At 41.1% G+C, this 17,108-nt stretch overlaps 1 protein-coding gene across 1 annotated transcript in view; it reads right to left on the reverse strand.

Moving 5' to 3' along the window:
- Positions 1 to 1,881: 1,881 nt before the first annotated feature.
- sntb2 (syntrophin, beta 2) overlaps positions 1,882 to 17,108 on the reverse strand; it is a 29,448-nt gene continuing 14,221 nt past the window's right edge. Inside the window, exons 2-7 of the mRNA XM_068312499.1 lie at positions 15,362 to 15,581; positions 13,431 to 13,641; positions 11,187 to 11,329; positions 9,606 to 9,802; positions 7,974 to 8,164; positions 1,882 to 5,131 (exon numbers count right to left, since the gene is read on the reverse strand). Coding sequence (XP_068168600.1) covers positions 5,039 to 5,131; positions 7,974 to 8,164; positions 9,606 to 9,802; positions 11,187 to 11,329; positions 13,431 to 13,641; positions 15,362 to 15,581 — 1,055 coding nt within the window. The 3' untranslated portion in view covers positions 1,882 to 5,038. The remainder of the gene's footprint in view (positions 5,132 to 7,973; positions 8,165 to 9,605; positions 9,803 to 11,186; positions 11,330 to 13,430; positions 13,642 to 15,361; positions 15,582 to 17,108) is intronic.

Below are 17,108 nucleotides of genomic sequence, written 5' to 3' on the forward strand. Positions count from 1 at the left end.
GATAAAAGTGTGGGGAAAGGTAAAACAGATAGATGATGGTTTAATATCAGTATGGGATAGGGTCATAAACTTTTAAATTACCGTAAATAATTAGATAAATAGTTTGTCGCTCTGTCGCGGAATTCGATAATCGCGTTTGGTTCCTGGGACACATTAACCTCAAGGAACGAGGGCGCACTGTACAGCAGGTGCATTGTGGGTAACCTACAGCTGAGAGAAGCTGGCAATCTAGCATGCTGTAGTCAAGTTCGTCCGATGCCAGCTCCATTGTCATAATGTGCTGAAAGCATAATTTAAGTTGTATTAACTTGTTTAGAACATGTCTACATTTGACTCTGTCGTGCTGTGGTTGATGTGCAGCAAACAATAATAAAACTCAACAGACATTGTGATGGATTTGTTGTTTAAAACTCAATTGTTCTGTCTTGAGATTTGATTGGATAAAGTTTATTTTCATTCAGAACATGTTTTCATCTAACTTTTATTCTCAGAGAGGCTTCAGCACCCCATTTAGTGCATCTTTGGGTGGGGGGAGATGGTCTTTAAACGTACCTGTGAAGCAATTTGAGTCCTGTGCAGCAAAGTGCTGTCGATACAGTGTATGGTCAGGGTTTCACTTTATCCATTGGGGTGGGGTTCATTCACAGAACCCCGATATCATAGGTGGGTCCCAGGGCTAGCACTCTCACCACAGACCTCACTACACCTGCTGATGATTTAATGAGCCTCATTTACAGTGAGGCAAGGGTGGTTGGGTTGAACGATGATCGTGCTTTTGTAACGTTGACGTATGGCCAATGATTATGGTTTAAGGAACACATCATTGGTTTTGATTTAAAAACAACCTTTCCCCAAATTACGTCTACCTCTCTACTAAACTATCTGTGACTCTATCCAAACTATCTCTGATTCTATCCACACTCTCGCTAGATTCTATCCAAACTCTCGCTGACCACAAATCTATCAAACTATCACGTTTCAAATGAAGCCTGAGGGGTTTATATCGCTGTCAAAACTTGCGGCAAAATCCAAAGCACTTCCTGTATCAGTCACGTGGTATCAGCCGGGCAGCGAAGGTTAAGACGTCATCATTTTCAGCTCCGCCCCTGAAGCAAGCCTCGATACGAGCATCGAGGACATGCCCCCTAACCTACTCGATACACGCTTCGAAGCCTGTTGGCAGGCGCAGCCGAATATGTTCAGAGGAACTGCTACTTCTGTCACCTGATGGTTTTAGGTTCTACAGCTGAGGTACATGACAGCATGAAATATAAAAATATCTGAATGCACCAAAAATAAAACAAAAGCCAAGATGTAGAACTGGAACAAAGCAAATCTGATCAATAAATGCTACATAATCAACATATTTTTATTTTTTATGTGGGAAAAGGAAATACAGATAGAACGTGGTTTAATATCAGTATGAGGAGGGTTCATAAACGTTTAAGTTATCATAAATAATAAGATAAATAGATCTCGATCTCGGATTTCATAATCGCATGTGGTTCCTGGAACGCATTAACCGCAAAGAGGGTACACTGTATTAGTGTGTACCATCTCCTGTAATACACACAACCACACACAAGGGGGCCTGTAAGCATGCAATGGGAGGTAGAGTGGCAGGCAGCTCCTTCTCGGTTTGCCCCAAATGAGGAGATTGTGAGGGGGACGGCACCTTGCTCAAGGGTGCCTCGGCAGTGCTCCAGAGGTGAGTTGACACCTCCTACTGTCAGCTCACACTCCGGGTGTTTTTGGGTGGGAGCGGGAATCGAACTGCCAATCTTGGAACATTGGTCGACGCGCTCTACCGCCCGCTCTACCAATGAGCCACTGCCGCCCTCGATATCTAAATCTTCAAGAAAAAATCACACATAATCCATATAATTTGTGACAAGTTTATTGGTAAAGATTTACATTTGAGATTATTACATTATCATCCATTGTATACTGTATCTCGGAAGGAAGTCTAAAATACTTTGCATATGACAGGTTATTGCAGCAGCATTTGTCTCCTTTTGTGACTTTTTAGTTTGATGATTGTGTTGGACGCAAGCTGCCAGATATTACCTTTGGTTCAAACACCCCTCCTTTGAAGCACTGCTTTGCATAGACAAGATAGCTAGAGTTTCACAACATAAAGAGAAAGGTGATTAAAATAATCATGTGATAGAGGAATACATTCATAGATTTAAAGGGGTTTGATTGGCTAGTGCATCACGCTCGAAACAGGACAGGCTGTGGCTTATTGAACGTTGAACAACTTAACTCATATCTATTGAGAGAGTTGGAGAAGTAATGACTAACATATCATGTGGTGAAAAATAGAATGATGCAGTACAACACCTCACTGTGGCTCTCTATTCTACGTCAGGAAAAAATCTGTTTCTCTTCACAGCTTCTCAAATACAGCTTGAAAATCAGCTTTAGAAAACGAAAAGCCACACAATTGTTGTTCATATCATTGAAAGGACAAAAAAGATTAAAAGCATAATGTGGGTCATTCAAACTTAATTGTGTTCTTTTCCAAGAAAAGAATAGTTATCTTGTTTTCCTACATTGTCTGAGGCTAAAAAGGTGGCCAGAAGCTCTAATGGAGAGTCAGTGAAAACAACATGTACCTTGAACCAAAGCAAGCTCCAGAAAATGCTGTCATGATGAACACATTTATGAGTAAAGTCTCATCACTCTAAAAACATGAACTGAAGAGAGGACTGTCATTGTTTTTTTGTTGTTGTTTTTTTAGACAAATTCGGTGTTAGCTTATATAAACTGTAGGCCGTCAGTACCAAAATTTGAGTGACTTTGATTTTTTTTTTTTCCATTCTAGGGCTTGTGAATATCAGTTTGGCAAACAATTATGACTATATTATAACTAAACTATATCAAAATCAGAATTCTTTAATAATAGGACCAGTGAACATCTGTTTCCAGAGCTTTCAACTACATCTAATGGTCTCCATTAGTTTACTCAGCTGTCATCATGGGAACTTCCTGTATCTTTATCAGAAGGACTGGAGGGACAGTAGAAACAGACACCAGCTGTGAGTAAACCACCGGGATATACTGATCCAAGTGCTAAAACTGAGCTTTGGATTTGAGTGAAAGTTAAAAATAGCAACGAGCAAACACTCATTATTCACATTGTGACATTCTTACTTATATTTATATTATGAATTTTTTCCCCATTCCGCTGGTTGTAATTTTTTTCAGTACTATCTGTTTTCTCTAGAGCGCCTCAACTAAGCTCTGAGCAGATTTCTACTGCAGTCGTTTCCCCAGTTCATTTAGTGATTATCATAATAAAGATGTATGCTAAATAGATGAAATTGGTTTAAACAACATATTTCACACGTATAAATTCTACAGGGAATGTGATGTTTCCAAACAAATAACCCAATATAATATTTGTTCTGAGTCTGATTCTGAATATTGAATAATGACTGGCATGAGGTCAAAGGTCAGGGACCCGGGATCAGTAGACAGTCGGGGAATATCAGTAGAGGCAATCCAAAACCAAACATGGGGGAGTAACTAGCACACCTGTCACAAAGCAAGGTACATTTCATGACAAAGTCACATGATGAGAACTGAGCCATCTCCATGACAACCAAACAAAGACCATGGGAAGGGACTGAAAGCTCCAGATGGCAACTAGAAAGTGAGCTCCTCAAGGTTTCGGGGGCATTGAGGAGATGTTTAATAAGTTACAATCATGATGTGTACAGTCATCTCTCTACTGCGGGGGTCACCTGGGGGACAACACCTAGGTGCAGCTCAGATGACTAAAATACATGAGTACCGCTGTCATTTGTGATGGCTGGCATAAACCATACCTACTAAACTGTCTTTACCCAGAGAAGCTGGAGGAATGTTAAAGAGACAAGGAATCTCATGCAGATTGGAATGTGGCAACAGCAACAAACACAGACAGAGATGTTATAGTGTCAGTCAGTGAGGGGTAAGGAGGTAACACACAATCGTGTCATCATCTGATGCACAGATCGATGTCAGGAAGTCATGCTATCATGAGATAATAAAATAAACAAGGTAAAAACAAAGTAACAAGGTTTACACTATAAGAGTAATACTATTGCTTGCACATGTCAAAGCTTGAAACTCTCTTATTGTGTTAAATAAAAAAGGAAAAAGTATGAAGAGTGTCTTCATCTACATGTGAAAAGGCACAGTTGGCAATCCTGATTGCAACAGTAGTTTGGGATAATGTGCTAAAAGGTGAGTCTGTCAGACAGCAGGCACACTATCAAGCCAACAAAAGCATGTGGTACAGGACAGACACACACACACACACACACACACACACACACACACACACACACACACACGCACGCACGCACGCACACACACACACACACACACACACACACACACACCTTTATTCATTTGCATAATCTCCAATCATTTCACTGCGCTGTGTCTCTAAAACAGCATCCTTTCTTACAAGGACAAAACAGCTCTTTAAAAAGACACGTTGGAAGGCTGTCATGGAATAAAGGCATAGTAGTGAAAACAACATTTTAGCCACTTGTGCTCAGTCATGTGTTAATTGTCTAAAAAATCCTTTCTTTCCTTACTATATTTCAGTCACACTTTGCTTGAGGTGCACTAGTGATGGAATCTCAGGAGGACATCACGGCTGTTTGCTTCTTGTTTACATCGGTCACATAATGAGAATGGAACTGAATGCACTATCTCGTGGAATGTTGGAATGGTCTCTTAACACCTCATGACATCAAGCAAAGCGTTGCTTTCTTTTACCCATGCTTGAAATTCAAAGCATTGCAAGAGGTTGTGGGGCAGCTGGAACAGAAGGTGTATTTTTGAGACAATCAACACGATGAAGGGTTAAACCTCCCCTGCAGCTCCGGCTCAGGCCTAACGTCAGCTTTGAATCGAGAAATCAGAAAGACTTAAAAATAAAAACACAAATTAAACGCCAGTATCAGGATTTTGTGCCTTCTTGCGGTGCCGGGGGGTGGGGGGGGTGTCCTCTCTTCCACGCTGCCGTCTTTATGTTGGTTCACGTCAGCAGACCCATACGGGTCAGCTTGGCTGACAGAAAGGAGTGGAGGACAAACACCACCGGCTTCGGACCCGAGTGCAGGTCAAACACCTGCAGATGGGGGAGAGGAGGAGAAGGACAGAGTCTGTCAGGTTAATGTTAACATATTTATTCCACTGAGCAGCTCATGTCTGATGTTTGCGCTTTTAAATTAATTTAGGGAAACCCAGATGGACCATTTATGAAAGTTTGAACATTAAAGAAGTTGCTATCTATTCAGCATGATGTAGTGCTTTTTTTTAGGGACGGCTTAAAACTATAAACTACACACTATTAATAAATTGAATGAAAAACAGATTATGATGGTGAGAGTAGTTTTGGTGACTTGTTGAAGAATTGTTCAAGATTTTATATGACACTGCAAGACATACCTTTTTCAATTTCCTACTTTTCTTATACAAAAACTAGTCAACAGAATTCTGAAAAACTTTGTCAAGAAGTTGGACATGAGTTAAACAAGCTAAACCAGGGGTCTCTGAACTTTTTCCCGTAAGGGCCACATAACATTTCCCTTCTCTGATTGGGGGCCAGGGTCAGTTTGTAACAGAAAACCTGTGATGATCGCAGGGATGCCTAAATGTAAATATTTATCGACTTCACATCCAAGTAAATATTAATAACCCTTTTTTGGATCTTAACAGAAAAATGTCATGAAATAAATAACACAATTAATGAAATAGATAATAACCAGGGTGTTTTTCTGGTACTGTTTAGGGGGCCATGCCAAATGCGGAGGCGGGCCACATCTGACCCGCAGGCCGTGGTTTGGGGACCAGTGAGCTAAACAAATGTGCGGGATTGTTAGCAGAGCAATGTGCTCCACTTGATGTCATTGTATTTTCTACAATCTAATTGTGTGATTAGTTTTTTAAAACAATTTGTGAAGTTGGGGGAATATACTGTACATCATCTTGGCTGGACATTACTTGTGGCATCCACCAGGGGTCAGTGTTAGGTCCAAAACTGTTTACATTTACAACTGTTTCTAAAATATTAAAATTAATATTGTTTGCGGATGACATTGCAAATGGGATTTACCTGAGCTGTTGCAGAAAATCAGGACTGAAATGTACAAACTGATGTTGTGGTTTGAAGGAAAAAAATGATTATATTTACATTTAAGTAAAACCAAGTTCATGTTATTCAGAAATTGTAAAAAGAGCACACAAGCAGAGATACAAGTAGATGGGGTTGATATTGAAAGAGTATATGAAAACAAATTTCTTGGGGTAATTACTGACGATAAAATAAAGTGGAAGGCTAATGTAAAACATACACAAAATAAAATATCAAGAAGCACTTCAGTTCCGAGCAAAGCAAAACACTTTCTGGACCACAAATCAGTCCACATTCTCTACTGCTCACTTATTTTACCATATTTACATTACTGTGCAGAAGTCTGGGGCTACGCTTAGAAATGTACAATACAACCTCTATCCATACCGCAGAAAGATTCATAAGAATTGTTCATAACACCGGTTATAGAGATCACAGTTATTTGTTATTCTTAAAATCCAAAATTCTTAGACCTGGTCCATATTTAAACTGCACACATCATGTATAAAGAAAAAAAACAATTTACTTCCTGGGAAAAAGTTGTGCTTTGACAGAAATGGGGATTATGATCAGGGGGGGAGTTAAATTTAAAACTTCAGAGGGTTTGAACAACTTGAAAGTGTTTCAGTGTTTCTTTTTGGGGAGTGAGGCTGTGGAATGGATTGGGTGGGGAGCTCAAGCAATGTCTAAGTAGGACCCAGTTTAAAAAGCATTACAAAAACATGGTTGTCAACAGGTAAAGGAGGGGAGAAGGGCTTTAACCCTACTTCTATGTTCATCTGTCACAAATGACATTGATGTTGTGGGTCAATTTGACCCAGTGCATGTTTATTTATCCAAAGAGTTGTACAAAACTCAAAAACAAAATCCTACAAGTATTGTTTATATATCATTACTAACTCAATTACTAACTATTCTATCAATATTTATTGCAATGTTGTTCCTTACCCCTCTCAGGTAATGAGAGTGCACAAGGGTGCAAAAAACCCCCCAAAAAAACGTTTCTTGTTGTTTCACCATATTATTACTTTTGAAAGACCCACATTCATTCATTCATTCATTTTCCAACCCGCTTAATCTGCTAACGCAGGTCGCGGGGTAGCCAGTGCCTATCCTGGCAGTCTCAGGGCGTGAGGCGGGGGACACTCCGGGTACGACGCCAGTGTACCGCGGAAGACCCACATATAAAAGACTATTTACATTGAACATTTTACAACCAGGTGTTGTTATAAATTTTTTATGTATTTGTTTATATGCACTACGTTTATTTTTACTAATTGCTTTTTTGCAATTTTCTGTTTGTTTATCTTTTTTCTGTTTTTGTAAATATTTACGCATAACTATATATGTTTGAGCATACTGATCGTTAATTATGCAGTTGAGAAGGGGTGGGTATTTTCATTTGATCTACTTTCAATGATCTTGTTTGTTTTTCTGTTCAGTCTGTTTTGTTGGTTTACTACCACAAAATAAAAAAGCTTTCATTCATTCATGCTGACTCAGTCAATTCAAAGAGTCCATTCAATCACATGGAGGTCTCTGTCCAAGGCTTAATACAATTATTAGATGACATATGCGGTCACACGCTGACACTTTCTCTGCAGCGACATCTGACTTCATATAAAACAGCCTGGATGCATCATTCAGGCATCTGTATGACCACCAGAGTGAATACCTGCTAATATAAATATAATATAAAAACATAAAATAAATAACTAAATAAAAAAGTTAGCAGGTGGTTAGGGACCACTGTCATATGTTACGGCTGTCAATGACGCAACAAGGAGCAATAAACTGAAGAAAACTTTGTGTGTTCTTTGTGTTTCTGCTCACTCACCATTTCTCCCTCTGGACCCCCAAAGTCCAGGTACAGGTTGCGTATCCCGTCGTCGGCAGACATTCGGAGTTTCTCGTAGGGGTATCTGAACATCACAGCGCCCACGGACGGATCTGCCTGCTCCCTCGTGACGGTGAAGCCCTTCTCATAGTGCAGCGTGAGGCGAACGTCCTGCCTGTTCAGGGTGCACCCTGATTGGGGGTGGGGTGGGGGGGTTGACAGGAAGAAAGAGCAGGTGTGAGCATGTGTGTGTGTGGGTAATCCAGGGGTGAGAGAGGACCCAGAGGGTGAGTGGACACGAGCCACTGGGATGCTGTTAACACATTCTTCTCAGGGGATTCACCATGGATTGTTCATCACTCTCGTGTGTTGCATGCTTCAAAGTCTTTTTTTTTTTCTTAAGTGCTTCTCAGTTTCCAACTTGAGCCCCAGGCAGTGACGTTATTAAGAAATTAATCAGAAAGAGGTTGGAGTTTCTGCATTTAACGGAGTGAGAGGTTCCTCTCTCTTTTAAATACTGATCCAAACTGCTGCAGTTTGAGCTGTGTGGTGGAACCACGTCTCCGCGCATCGCTGTAACTCCACCAGCTTCAGTGTTCGACAAAAAAGTGTATTTGTGTAGCAGCAGGACAGCAAAGAGGAAGAAAAAATGTCTTTGAGGGTTTCCAGTGTGACACCGGCAGCCAACTATTGTTCTGCTTGGAACAAATTCCCTTCTGCTGTTCCCACTTCTGCTTTTCCTGCACGGAGCTGCTTTTACCCAACGGCTACACCTGGTAAAGGAGGGGCTTCCTGTCAGAGTAGGTTTAAGTGTAAAGACTTTTGCAAATCAAGACACTACTCATGTGGTCGGCTGAACCCCACCCCCACCCCCCACAAAAAAAATTCATGTGAAAATCAGGTTGTGTAAAAAATGTTTTCTAAAGAAAAATAACTTCTGCTTGGCATTAGCTTGTTAGTACAATGCCGAAGGTGAGGCCACATCTTCTGCTAACAGGTTGGATTACTCACTTTAACACACTGCTACTAAATGATGTGTGTTGACACACACCACACGCACAATGTATAGAACAAACACTAATTCATCAACCGTCCACATGACTCACACACACACCCGAGCTTCTCCATCAGTTCCGTGATATTTCCTGAGGTTGAAGTGTTGTATTCTATTTCATCACATAATGAGTTTAATGTGGACACATCAAATATCAACACTAGGGTTTATAAGATAAACTAATCCGCTCCATAACAGATCCTGTTTATTGGGTAGATATGTTATTTATCAGCTGAACAGATGAGAGAGGAAAAAATTAAAGCACCGGACGCTAAAACACTCTGAGGAGGTGTGAGGACCAGCAGAAGGGCTGGTGGACATTCTCATTGTTCACAAAACATTAATATTGGTGCTTATATTATTAAACTCTAATTACTGATGAGTCACTAAAGGAGTCAAAGCGGTTCATCTATCCGCTGAGTGTCTTTCAGCCCGTCAGCATCAAATTTCCTGAAGTAAACAGGTCTTATGGACCTTATGGGGAGAAGCTGTTGTTTTTTGATTTACTGCTTCATTGATTCTTCCCCAGCATCACTGGGAGGCTTCATTTCATTTAACACGCTCTCAAACACACTCACCAATGGAGACTTCTTTGATGAGCTCAGCAGCAGCATGGGCCCCCTGCACCATCGCCCGAGTCCACGAAGACAGATCCCAGTGGGTCTCCACCCTAAAGATGTGTGACTCGATGCCTCGCCCTGTGCCTGTCCGAGTGGCGAAAACCAGGTCTGAGCCCTGGGCAGGGGAACTCCTGGCGCTGCCAGAGTGGACCAGTCTGGAGAAAACACACACATTTATAACTCGCTCAAAGGAAGGGCAGGTCAGGCAACCTCAGTGATGATCAGATCTGTGCTGCGTGAACAAATCTACACAATGATGTGGTTCTGTTATAGATAGATATATACTTTATTAATCCCGAAGGGAATTCAATATATCATCTGCACACAGAAAAACACAAAAAACACATAAAGACACATAACAGTAGCTGACACAGACTAAAACACGTTACGTAATTACATAAATACACATAACATAAAAAAAAGAAGCATAGGTTTATAGAGAATGATTATGGGTGACTGAATTTGACACTCCAGCTCCCCGCGCAAGCGGATGAAGCGGTTAGGCAAATGAATAGATGAATGATTCCTTTGAGAGAATGGATAGTCCCATCCAGAAGCATTTTGATATAAATAGATATTTGAAAACTCCACGATGAGCTGGCGTCTAATCCGGAGAGTACCCCGTGTTTCACCTGTATCCTGCTGGGATAGGCCCCAGGAGAACCGTGACCCACTAGGTGGACAAGCAAGTGTAGATGAAGACGATTATGATCGTCTCATTAACAAGAAAATGGATGGATAAACATTTGAAACAGGAAATTAAAAATCTGATCAAAACACAATTTCTGTAAAGAGGTAATGAGTCAGCTCGGTTCTCTCAGGACTTAATGTCAGCTGTTTCCTGATGGAGGACTCCAGACCTTCTAGCACACCCAAAATGTTCTAAGAGTCATGTTGGATCAAATCTGTCTGGAGCTGCAAAGAATTAAAAGCCTTATATGAAGGCAACACAGGCTTTAAGTGTATATTAGCCTGAAGGCTACAAATACATAGTGAGATTCATGATTAAATGTTGATTTTACCTGCAGTGCATCGTGGTGAGACTGACACCACATGACTACTCTGTTGTGCGACATTTGGTGCTTTAAGTTTGCCTTCCATTACTATATTAATGTATTATGTTTTGTCGCATTGAAGAAGTCTTAAAATCTGCTCCCAAATGCAGCACGCTGATCAACAATCGCTCCTTGTAAATAATCCGTGCTCAGTGTATGATGGTGATGGGCGTCTGTTCACTCTTTCAGAGTGTCTTCCAGTTGTGGGTAGTTCAGGTTTTTGCTTTTCAGGAATGTTTTCACATGTTCTAAAAAAGAAACTAAGCGATGCAAACCCCGCCCCCCTGTGAACGATTTTTACATGACTTATTATCTCTCCGGTTGCAACAAAACTAGCAGCAGTAGTGCAATTCGGAGATGCAATCCACTTCTTAAATCTATCTTTGCGCTCCTCTAATTTCTCCAACCACCGACCCCTGATATGGACCCCTGCTCTAGCAGCATGAGGCTTACCTGGTCCCGTCCTTCTGTGGGTTGTCCTTACCTTGTGGCTAGCAGTGGGTGGGTGAGTAAAGGCAGGGACCAGGACTCTCTGCTCCACGGCACCGATTCAAACAGCAGGATGTCCTTCTCGGTCAGAGCCATGACCAACGGTTTGTACTGCTGCCGCCCGCCTTCCAGCTGCACCTGAAAGAAACATGTCAGGATTGAAAAGCTAAATAACATAGTCACCAAATCATGTTTCAGTCATCTTTTGTCCAGTACAATCCTTCCATTAATTGTACCATTGGGTAATCACACATCCAATAATACAGCAGGATTATGTTTCTGTACCCTGAAGAACAGAGGTCAAAATTAAGACACAAATCTAGGTCTTAAATAAAGGGTATATAGCAGACGTAGTTCACTGACGTGGTTTTATTCTCTTTAGTGTAATGTAAGTAAGGGAATATTTCCACATTGCTAAACAGAGTGTACCTCCTAAAAGGTGCAGGGTCGTCATAGTGATGACAGAGTACATCAGTTACATCACTCATTTTGACAGTCTGACCAGAATTCTGAGGTACATAATAGAATGTGTGTTGGTCTGCGTCAGGGATGAGCGATTGGGTGAACAGTGAAAAGCACCGATGGTGATAGAGCAGCCAAGGTGAGTAGGTGGGTTCTGACAGGAAACTTCTATAAGGGCTTCCTGTTTGAAGCTGGTCAGATAAACACACGCAGATACCCACAGATTGAACCAAACTCAAAAGATGGTATTCAGAGTCAGAGTGAACCGAGACTGGCACCAATTTACTCTGAAATGGACATGTTTGAGTTCAGGACTAAATCTAATTCAAGATAACAAACTCTTCCTGTGTGCTGCAGAGGTTATCACATTAGTCTGGGTTTATGCAGTGAAAGTGAAAGCAAGCTAATGAAAAGTCATGTGTTTAGAAAACAGTTACAGAACCTGAAAATGCATGGTTTTTAAATGGTGGGGGGGAACCCTGAGAAAATCCATTTGAACACAGAGAACATGCAAACTATACACAGAATGGCCATGCTGGGAATGCTGGGATTTGTGACCTTTGACTGTCAAAAACCTAACCACTGTTGTTAGCAGGTGAACAGGACCAAACTGAACACATTTCTAAGGAGCATTTCTAAAATTTTGTTTTTTTAAAAGCGGGATTGAAAGACAACAACCCAAAAACATTAGGCCTTGGGTCAGGAACACACAATTTCTTATCCTCCCAGACTTCATAAAGAGAAAGTATACGATACTTAATGTTGTGGTGTAACAGGATTGTTACACCACAATTGGATTGTCCTCCACGTTTCAGCCACATGTGAACCATGGATCACTTGCAGAAGTCAATGTTAACAGTGTGAAAAGATTTGTATGGCTGCTTTTTACTTTCTATGTTAATAATGATCTAAATCACACCGTGAGGAGCTTCTGAGAGAATGCATCAAGAGCAGCGATCACTAAAACAATGTGTTGGAGGAGACGCAGACAAGACGTATGGCTACACCATGAGAGAGAGGAAGTGGTTTGTGACCAGGAAGCATTAAAATTCCCTCAGGTTGCCATTTTGGTGAGTTGTTCCTAGTGACACACACACTGCAGAGACACCGCCCTCTCCGCTGACCTTCTTATCTCTTTGAAAACATAAAAAATTAACTCACATACTATAATTTTTAAAAATCTTTTCTTTATTTTTTTATTTTTTACTATTTTCACTCATGAAAAAAAAAAAAACGTGAAAAGAATGTCTGAGTCTGAACGGCTCGAATTATGAGCCTCCAAATTTCCAAACCACAATGCCCTGCTGAAATTTTTCTCTAAAATGAGGAAGGAGTGCAGCAGTAAGTCATGCACACCATGATGAGGATGTGTTAACAGTGTATTTTGCACAATTGTGTGGTTTTAACACTCATGACTGTATACAATTATATCATTTAATAGATTTCAAGTGGAATTATTTCTAAATTACTTCTGGAATTACTTCTAAATTACCTTAGTCCACCAAAATTCTTTTCCTCAGAATGCTTCCAGTAGAGATTTTGTGGAACTTAGTTTATGTGTGTCATCCTTTACTTGTGATGGAAAAAAATTAATTGGTGTGGGTGCATTTCTATCATTTCCTGCTACCAGGCTACAAATATTACAGGGGAAAACACTGTTTTGCCGTTTGCTGCACGGAATCGAACATTTAAAAATCAGCAGCCAGTCAGCAAAAGTTAATTCATGACTGAAAAGGATGATCACCTCTGTGCGACAAATATGTGAGCTGAAAAATACCTGCTCAGCCAACCAGCCGATGTGTTTCAGATGGGGGTGGGCAGAGGTGGAGGACGAAGCCCCCAGGTAAGCGTTGATGTGAGCCAGAGTCTGTGGCAGCAGGGCGGCAATGTTGGTGTGGATGGCCGTGAACCAGGAGTTAGCGGACGGGCCGTCTTTGCAGCGCAGCACCACCGTGTGCTGGCCATCGGGGGAGTGGAGCTCCAGCAGCCTGAAATAAATGTAAATCACCACTGGGGGGCTGAAGCAACAGCAGCTCATGTAGAGAAACAATCCTGTTACAAATACCAACCATTATGCTAACAAACTCTAAAGTCTGAGGTGTAGAACTAAACTGGTAATGGGACGCTTTTCAGTTAGCATTTCATTTCATTTTAATCCTTTCACATTTGTAAGGTGCCAATCAAGGTGTATTTGTTTAAGGTCATCTCCTTAGCATGCTTACTTAATCAATGGCAGATAATCATGATATACAGTACTGCCTTGAGATATGAGTTATTTGAGACAGGAGTCGTTACTCTGTCCATATTGTTGTTTGACAAACGAGCGAAAATCCGAGCTACGAGCTTCAGGACACTACCACTACATCAGCTGAGACCAGATCTCGTTCTCGTTGATGGAGTAAAGACGTAGCTCCTGTGTTCTCGTGACTTTTGTCTTTATTTTCACACTTTTATACACACACACACACACATATATATATATACTGTATATACTGTATATATTCATTCATTCATTTTCATGTACAGCCGCTGTATCCGCCGTAGCAGGTCACAGGGAGCTGGAGCCTATCCCAGCTGGCATAGGGCGTGAGGCGGGGGACACTCCAGGCACAATGCCAGTGCACCGCGGAGCCACATACAAAGACATACAAACATGTACACACACACACACACTCCTGCGGGCAATTTGGGACCGGCCAATCAACCTGAAGCGCATGCTTTTGGAGGTGGGAGGGAGCCGGAGAACCCGGAGAGAACCCACGCGGACACCGGGAGGGTGTCCGCGTGGGACATATATATATATATACACACACACACACACACACACGTACTGTATATATACTGTACATATATATACGTACTGTATATATACTGTACATATATATATATACACACACACACGTATAACGTATATAATCAGTTATACACAGGTAAAGTCTTCATGTCTATTGGTTGATAAAAATATATATTTTCGCCATAATTTAGGGGGTTTGGAGCTCTTTTACAAGGATGGAATGGATTGAAATGAAATGGGGAAAATGTGTTTGACTTACGAATTCAGTCACTGAACACATTAAACTCTTATCTCGAGGTACTACTGTAGTTTACAAGACTTTTTACACGCGTAACTATTACTGTGAGGCCTGAGAAGTGATGGGAAAGAGACACTTTATTCTAATTAATGTGATCGGTGCCGCACAAGTTGTGTATGTGTGTGTGATCATTTTATGAATCCCATGTGAAAACAGAAATAACAGCGTAACAAATTTTAGATTTGAACACTCTGTCACTGCTCTTGTTTGCGTGTGCACAATGTAATGATTCATGAGTAACATTTCCATGGCGATATACAGTAAGTAACTCCTAGCAGGAACTTTACCGATGGATGAGGATGACAACTGGATTACTATTGATTAGAAGGAAAGAAAAGACATCCCTGATCACAATGAATTATCTCAATCTACAAAGCAGTCATCGCAAAAGCAATGCAAATTTTTATATTTTTAATTTGATTTATTTTATCTACTTAATATCCACAAACACAACACAAAGACTATTGTTGTCAGGGTCCTTATCTCTTACAGAACAAACATTCTTATCTAATCAACACACACTGAACACACACACACACTCAACGACACTCGTCCTCCCATGAGCTGCTCCTTCTCTCTCCGATACACACCACCACAGAGGGGCGTCCACCTGTACCTGTTCTCCAGATCTGGCATGGTGAGGTTCCTGCTGATGAAGCACATCTTCAGGTTTATGACCTTCCTGTCTTTGGAGGAGGAGCAGCTGCTGTGTTTGGGCGACCCCGAATCGTCGCTCCCACTATAGCTGGGCGACTGAGGGCGGATACCGTCCCACGGCAGGTCGGCCACAAGGGACGGCTTCTTGAAGAGTGGAGAAACCTCACGGATGTACTTCACTGAGGACAGAACACAGGAGAGTATATCACACTACGTGATCCACAACACAAGGTGGTATGACGGTGGCACAGACTTTATTTTTAAAGGGGATCGTTTACCATTGTGAGATAGAGATAAACATGATACAGTATTCCCTCGCTTACTCACACTTCAAGATATGTGGTTTGACTACATTGCAGATTTTTAAAATTATATATACATATGTAATATATTGTCCTCGATGAGATGCAAATTTCATCTCATTGAGGACAAGGGAGAGAGCAAGAGGCGAGGAGCAAGTACCTCCCATGAGCTGTAGTCACGTGATACCGTACACGCATTGCTATTGGCTGTCAGCATCCATATGTGCACTGCGTTCCTAGACTCACGGTTCCTCCTACAAGTTTACTTTTGCTAAGTGTAGTGGAATTTTTCTTTTATGAAACGCTTGCAATTTCTCCAAAACATGCTGCAACTTCTAAAATATTTTAATATCAGTATAGGGAGGGTTCATAGATGTTTAAATTATACGTAAATAATAAAATAAATATTTGGTTGCTATATGGCGGATTTTCATTTTTTGCGGGTAGTCCTGGAACACTGACTGCAAGTAACAATACAGTAAGGGATTACTGTATTGTTACTTCTAACTGTATGAATAATGTCAATGTTTGATGACACAATAACATCCCCATTCACAAAGATTTCTATCACATAGATTGAATTTTGTTAAAAAATATTAAGTTATTTATTTGGTGCCACAGAGGTGCAGTGAGTTGTGCTGTTGCCTCACAGCAAGAAGGTTCTGGGTTCAAATCCTTTCTGTTTTCTCCTTTCTCCGGATCATCCCACCTCCAAAAACATGAGGTTTAGGTGAAATGATCACTCCAAATTGTGTGTGAGTGGTTGTTTGTCTTTCATGTAGCCCCACGTTGCGCTGGCGATGCGGTCAGGGTGTACCCCGCTTCTCACCTATAGGCAGCTGGGATAGGCTCGAGCAACACCTGTGACCCACACGGTGGAAAAGTAGTCGAAAACGAGACCATTACCCGCGTCTCGTCTACAAGCAGATGGATGGCTGGATGGATGGTTGGTTGGTTGGTTGGTTGGTTGGTTGGATAGATGGATGGATGGATGGATGGATGGATGGATGGATGGATGGATGGATGGATGAATGGATGTATGGATAGATGGTTGGTGCCACTCAATTTTTTGCGTTGAGCAGATTTGTTTTGTGCTTTATTTGTAAAAAAGGTCTGGTTTTGTTTTATAGAGCTGATCTGTAGCGTTTGTTCAACTCCATCACAGTTTGGTTCATCATTCTGAATCCACTTTGACTAAAAAAGGAAAATTTTTACAATTAATAAATTTTAACTTTCATTTTTTTCAGATTACAAATTAAAAACTTAGTGCGGCAGGTTTCTACTGAGCACCAAATCTATTAGAACAGTCAGCAGCACTTCAGAGTAAACTGTGATACAGTCCTTGTAAAAGCAAGACAGATGTTGAAAATCTACGGATCTCGAGAAAATGGTGTTAATAGTTTG

Source organism: Antennarius striatus, chromosome 4 (assembly GCF_040054535.1).
Source record: "Antennarius striatus isolate MH-2024 chromosome 4, ASM4005453v1, whole genome shotgun sequence".
NCBI classification, from domain to species: domain Eukaryota; kingdom Metazoa; phylum Chordata; class Actinopteri; order Lophiiformes; family Antennariidae; genus Antennarius; species Antennarius striatus.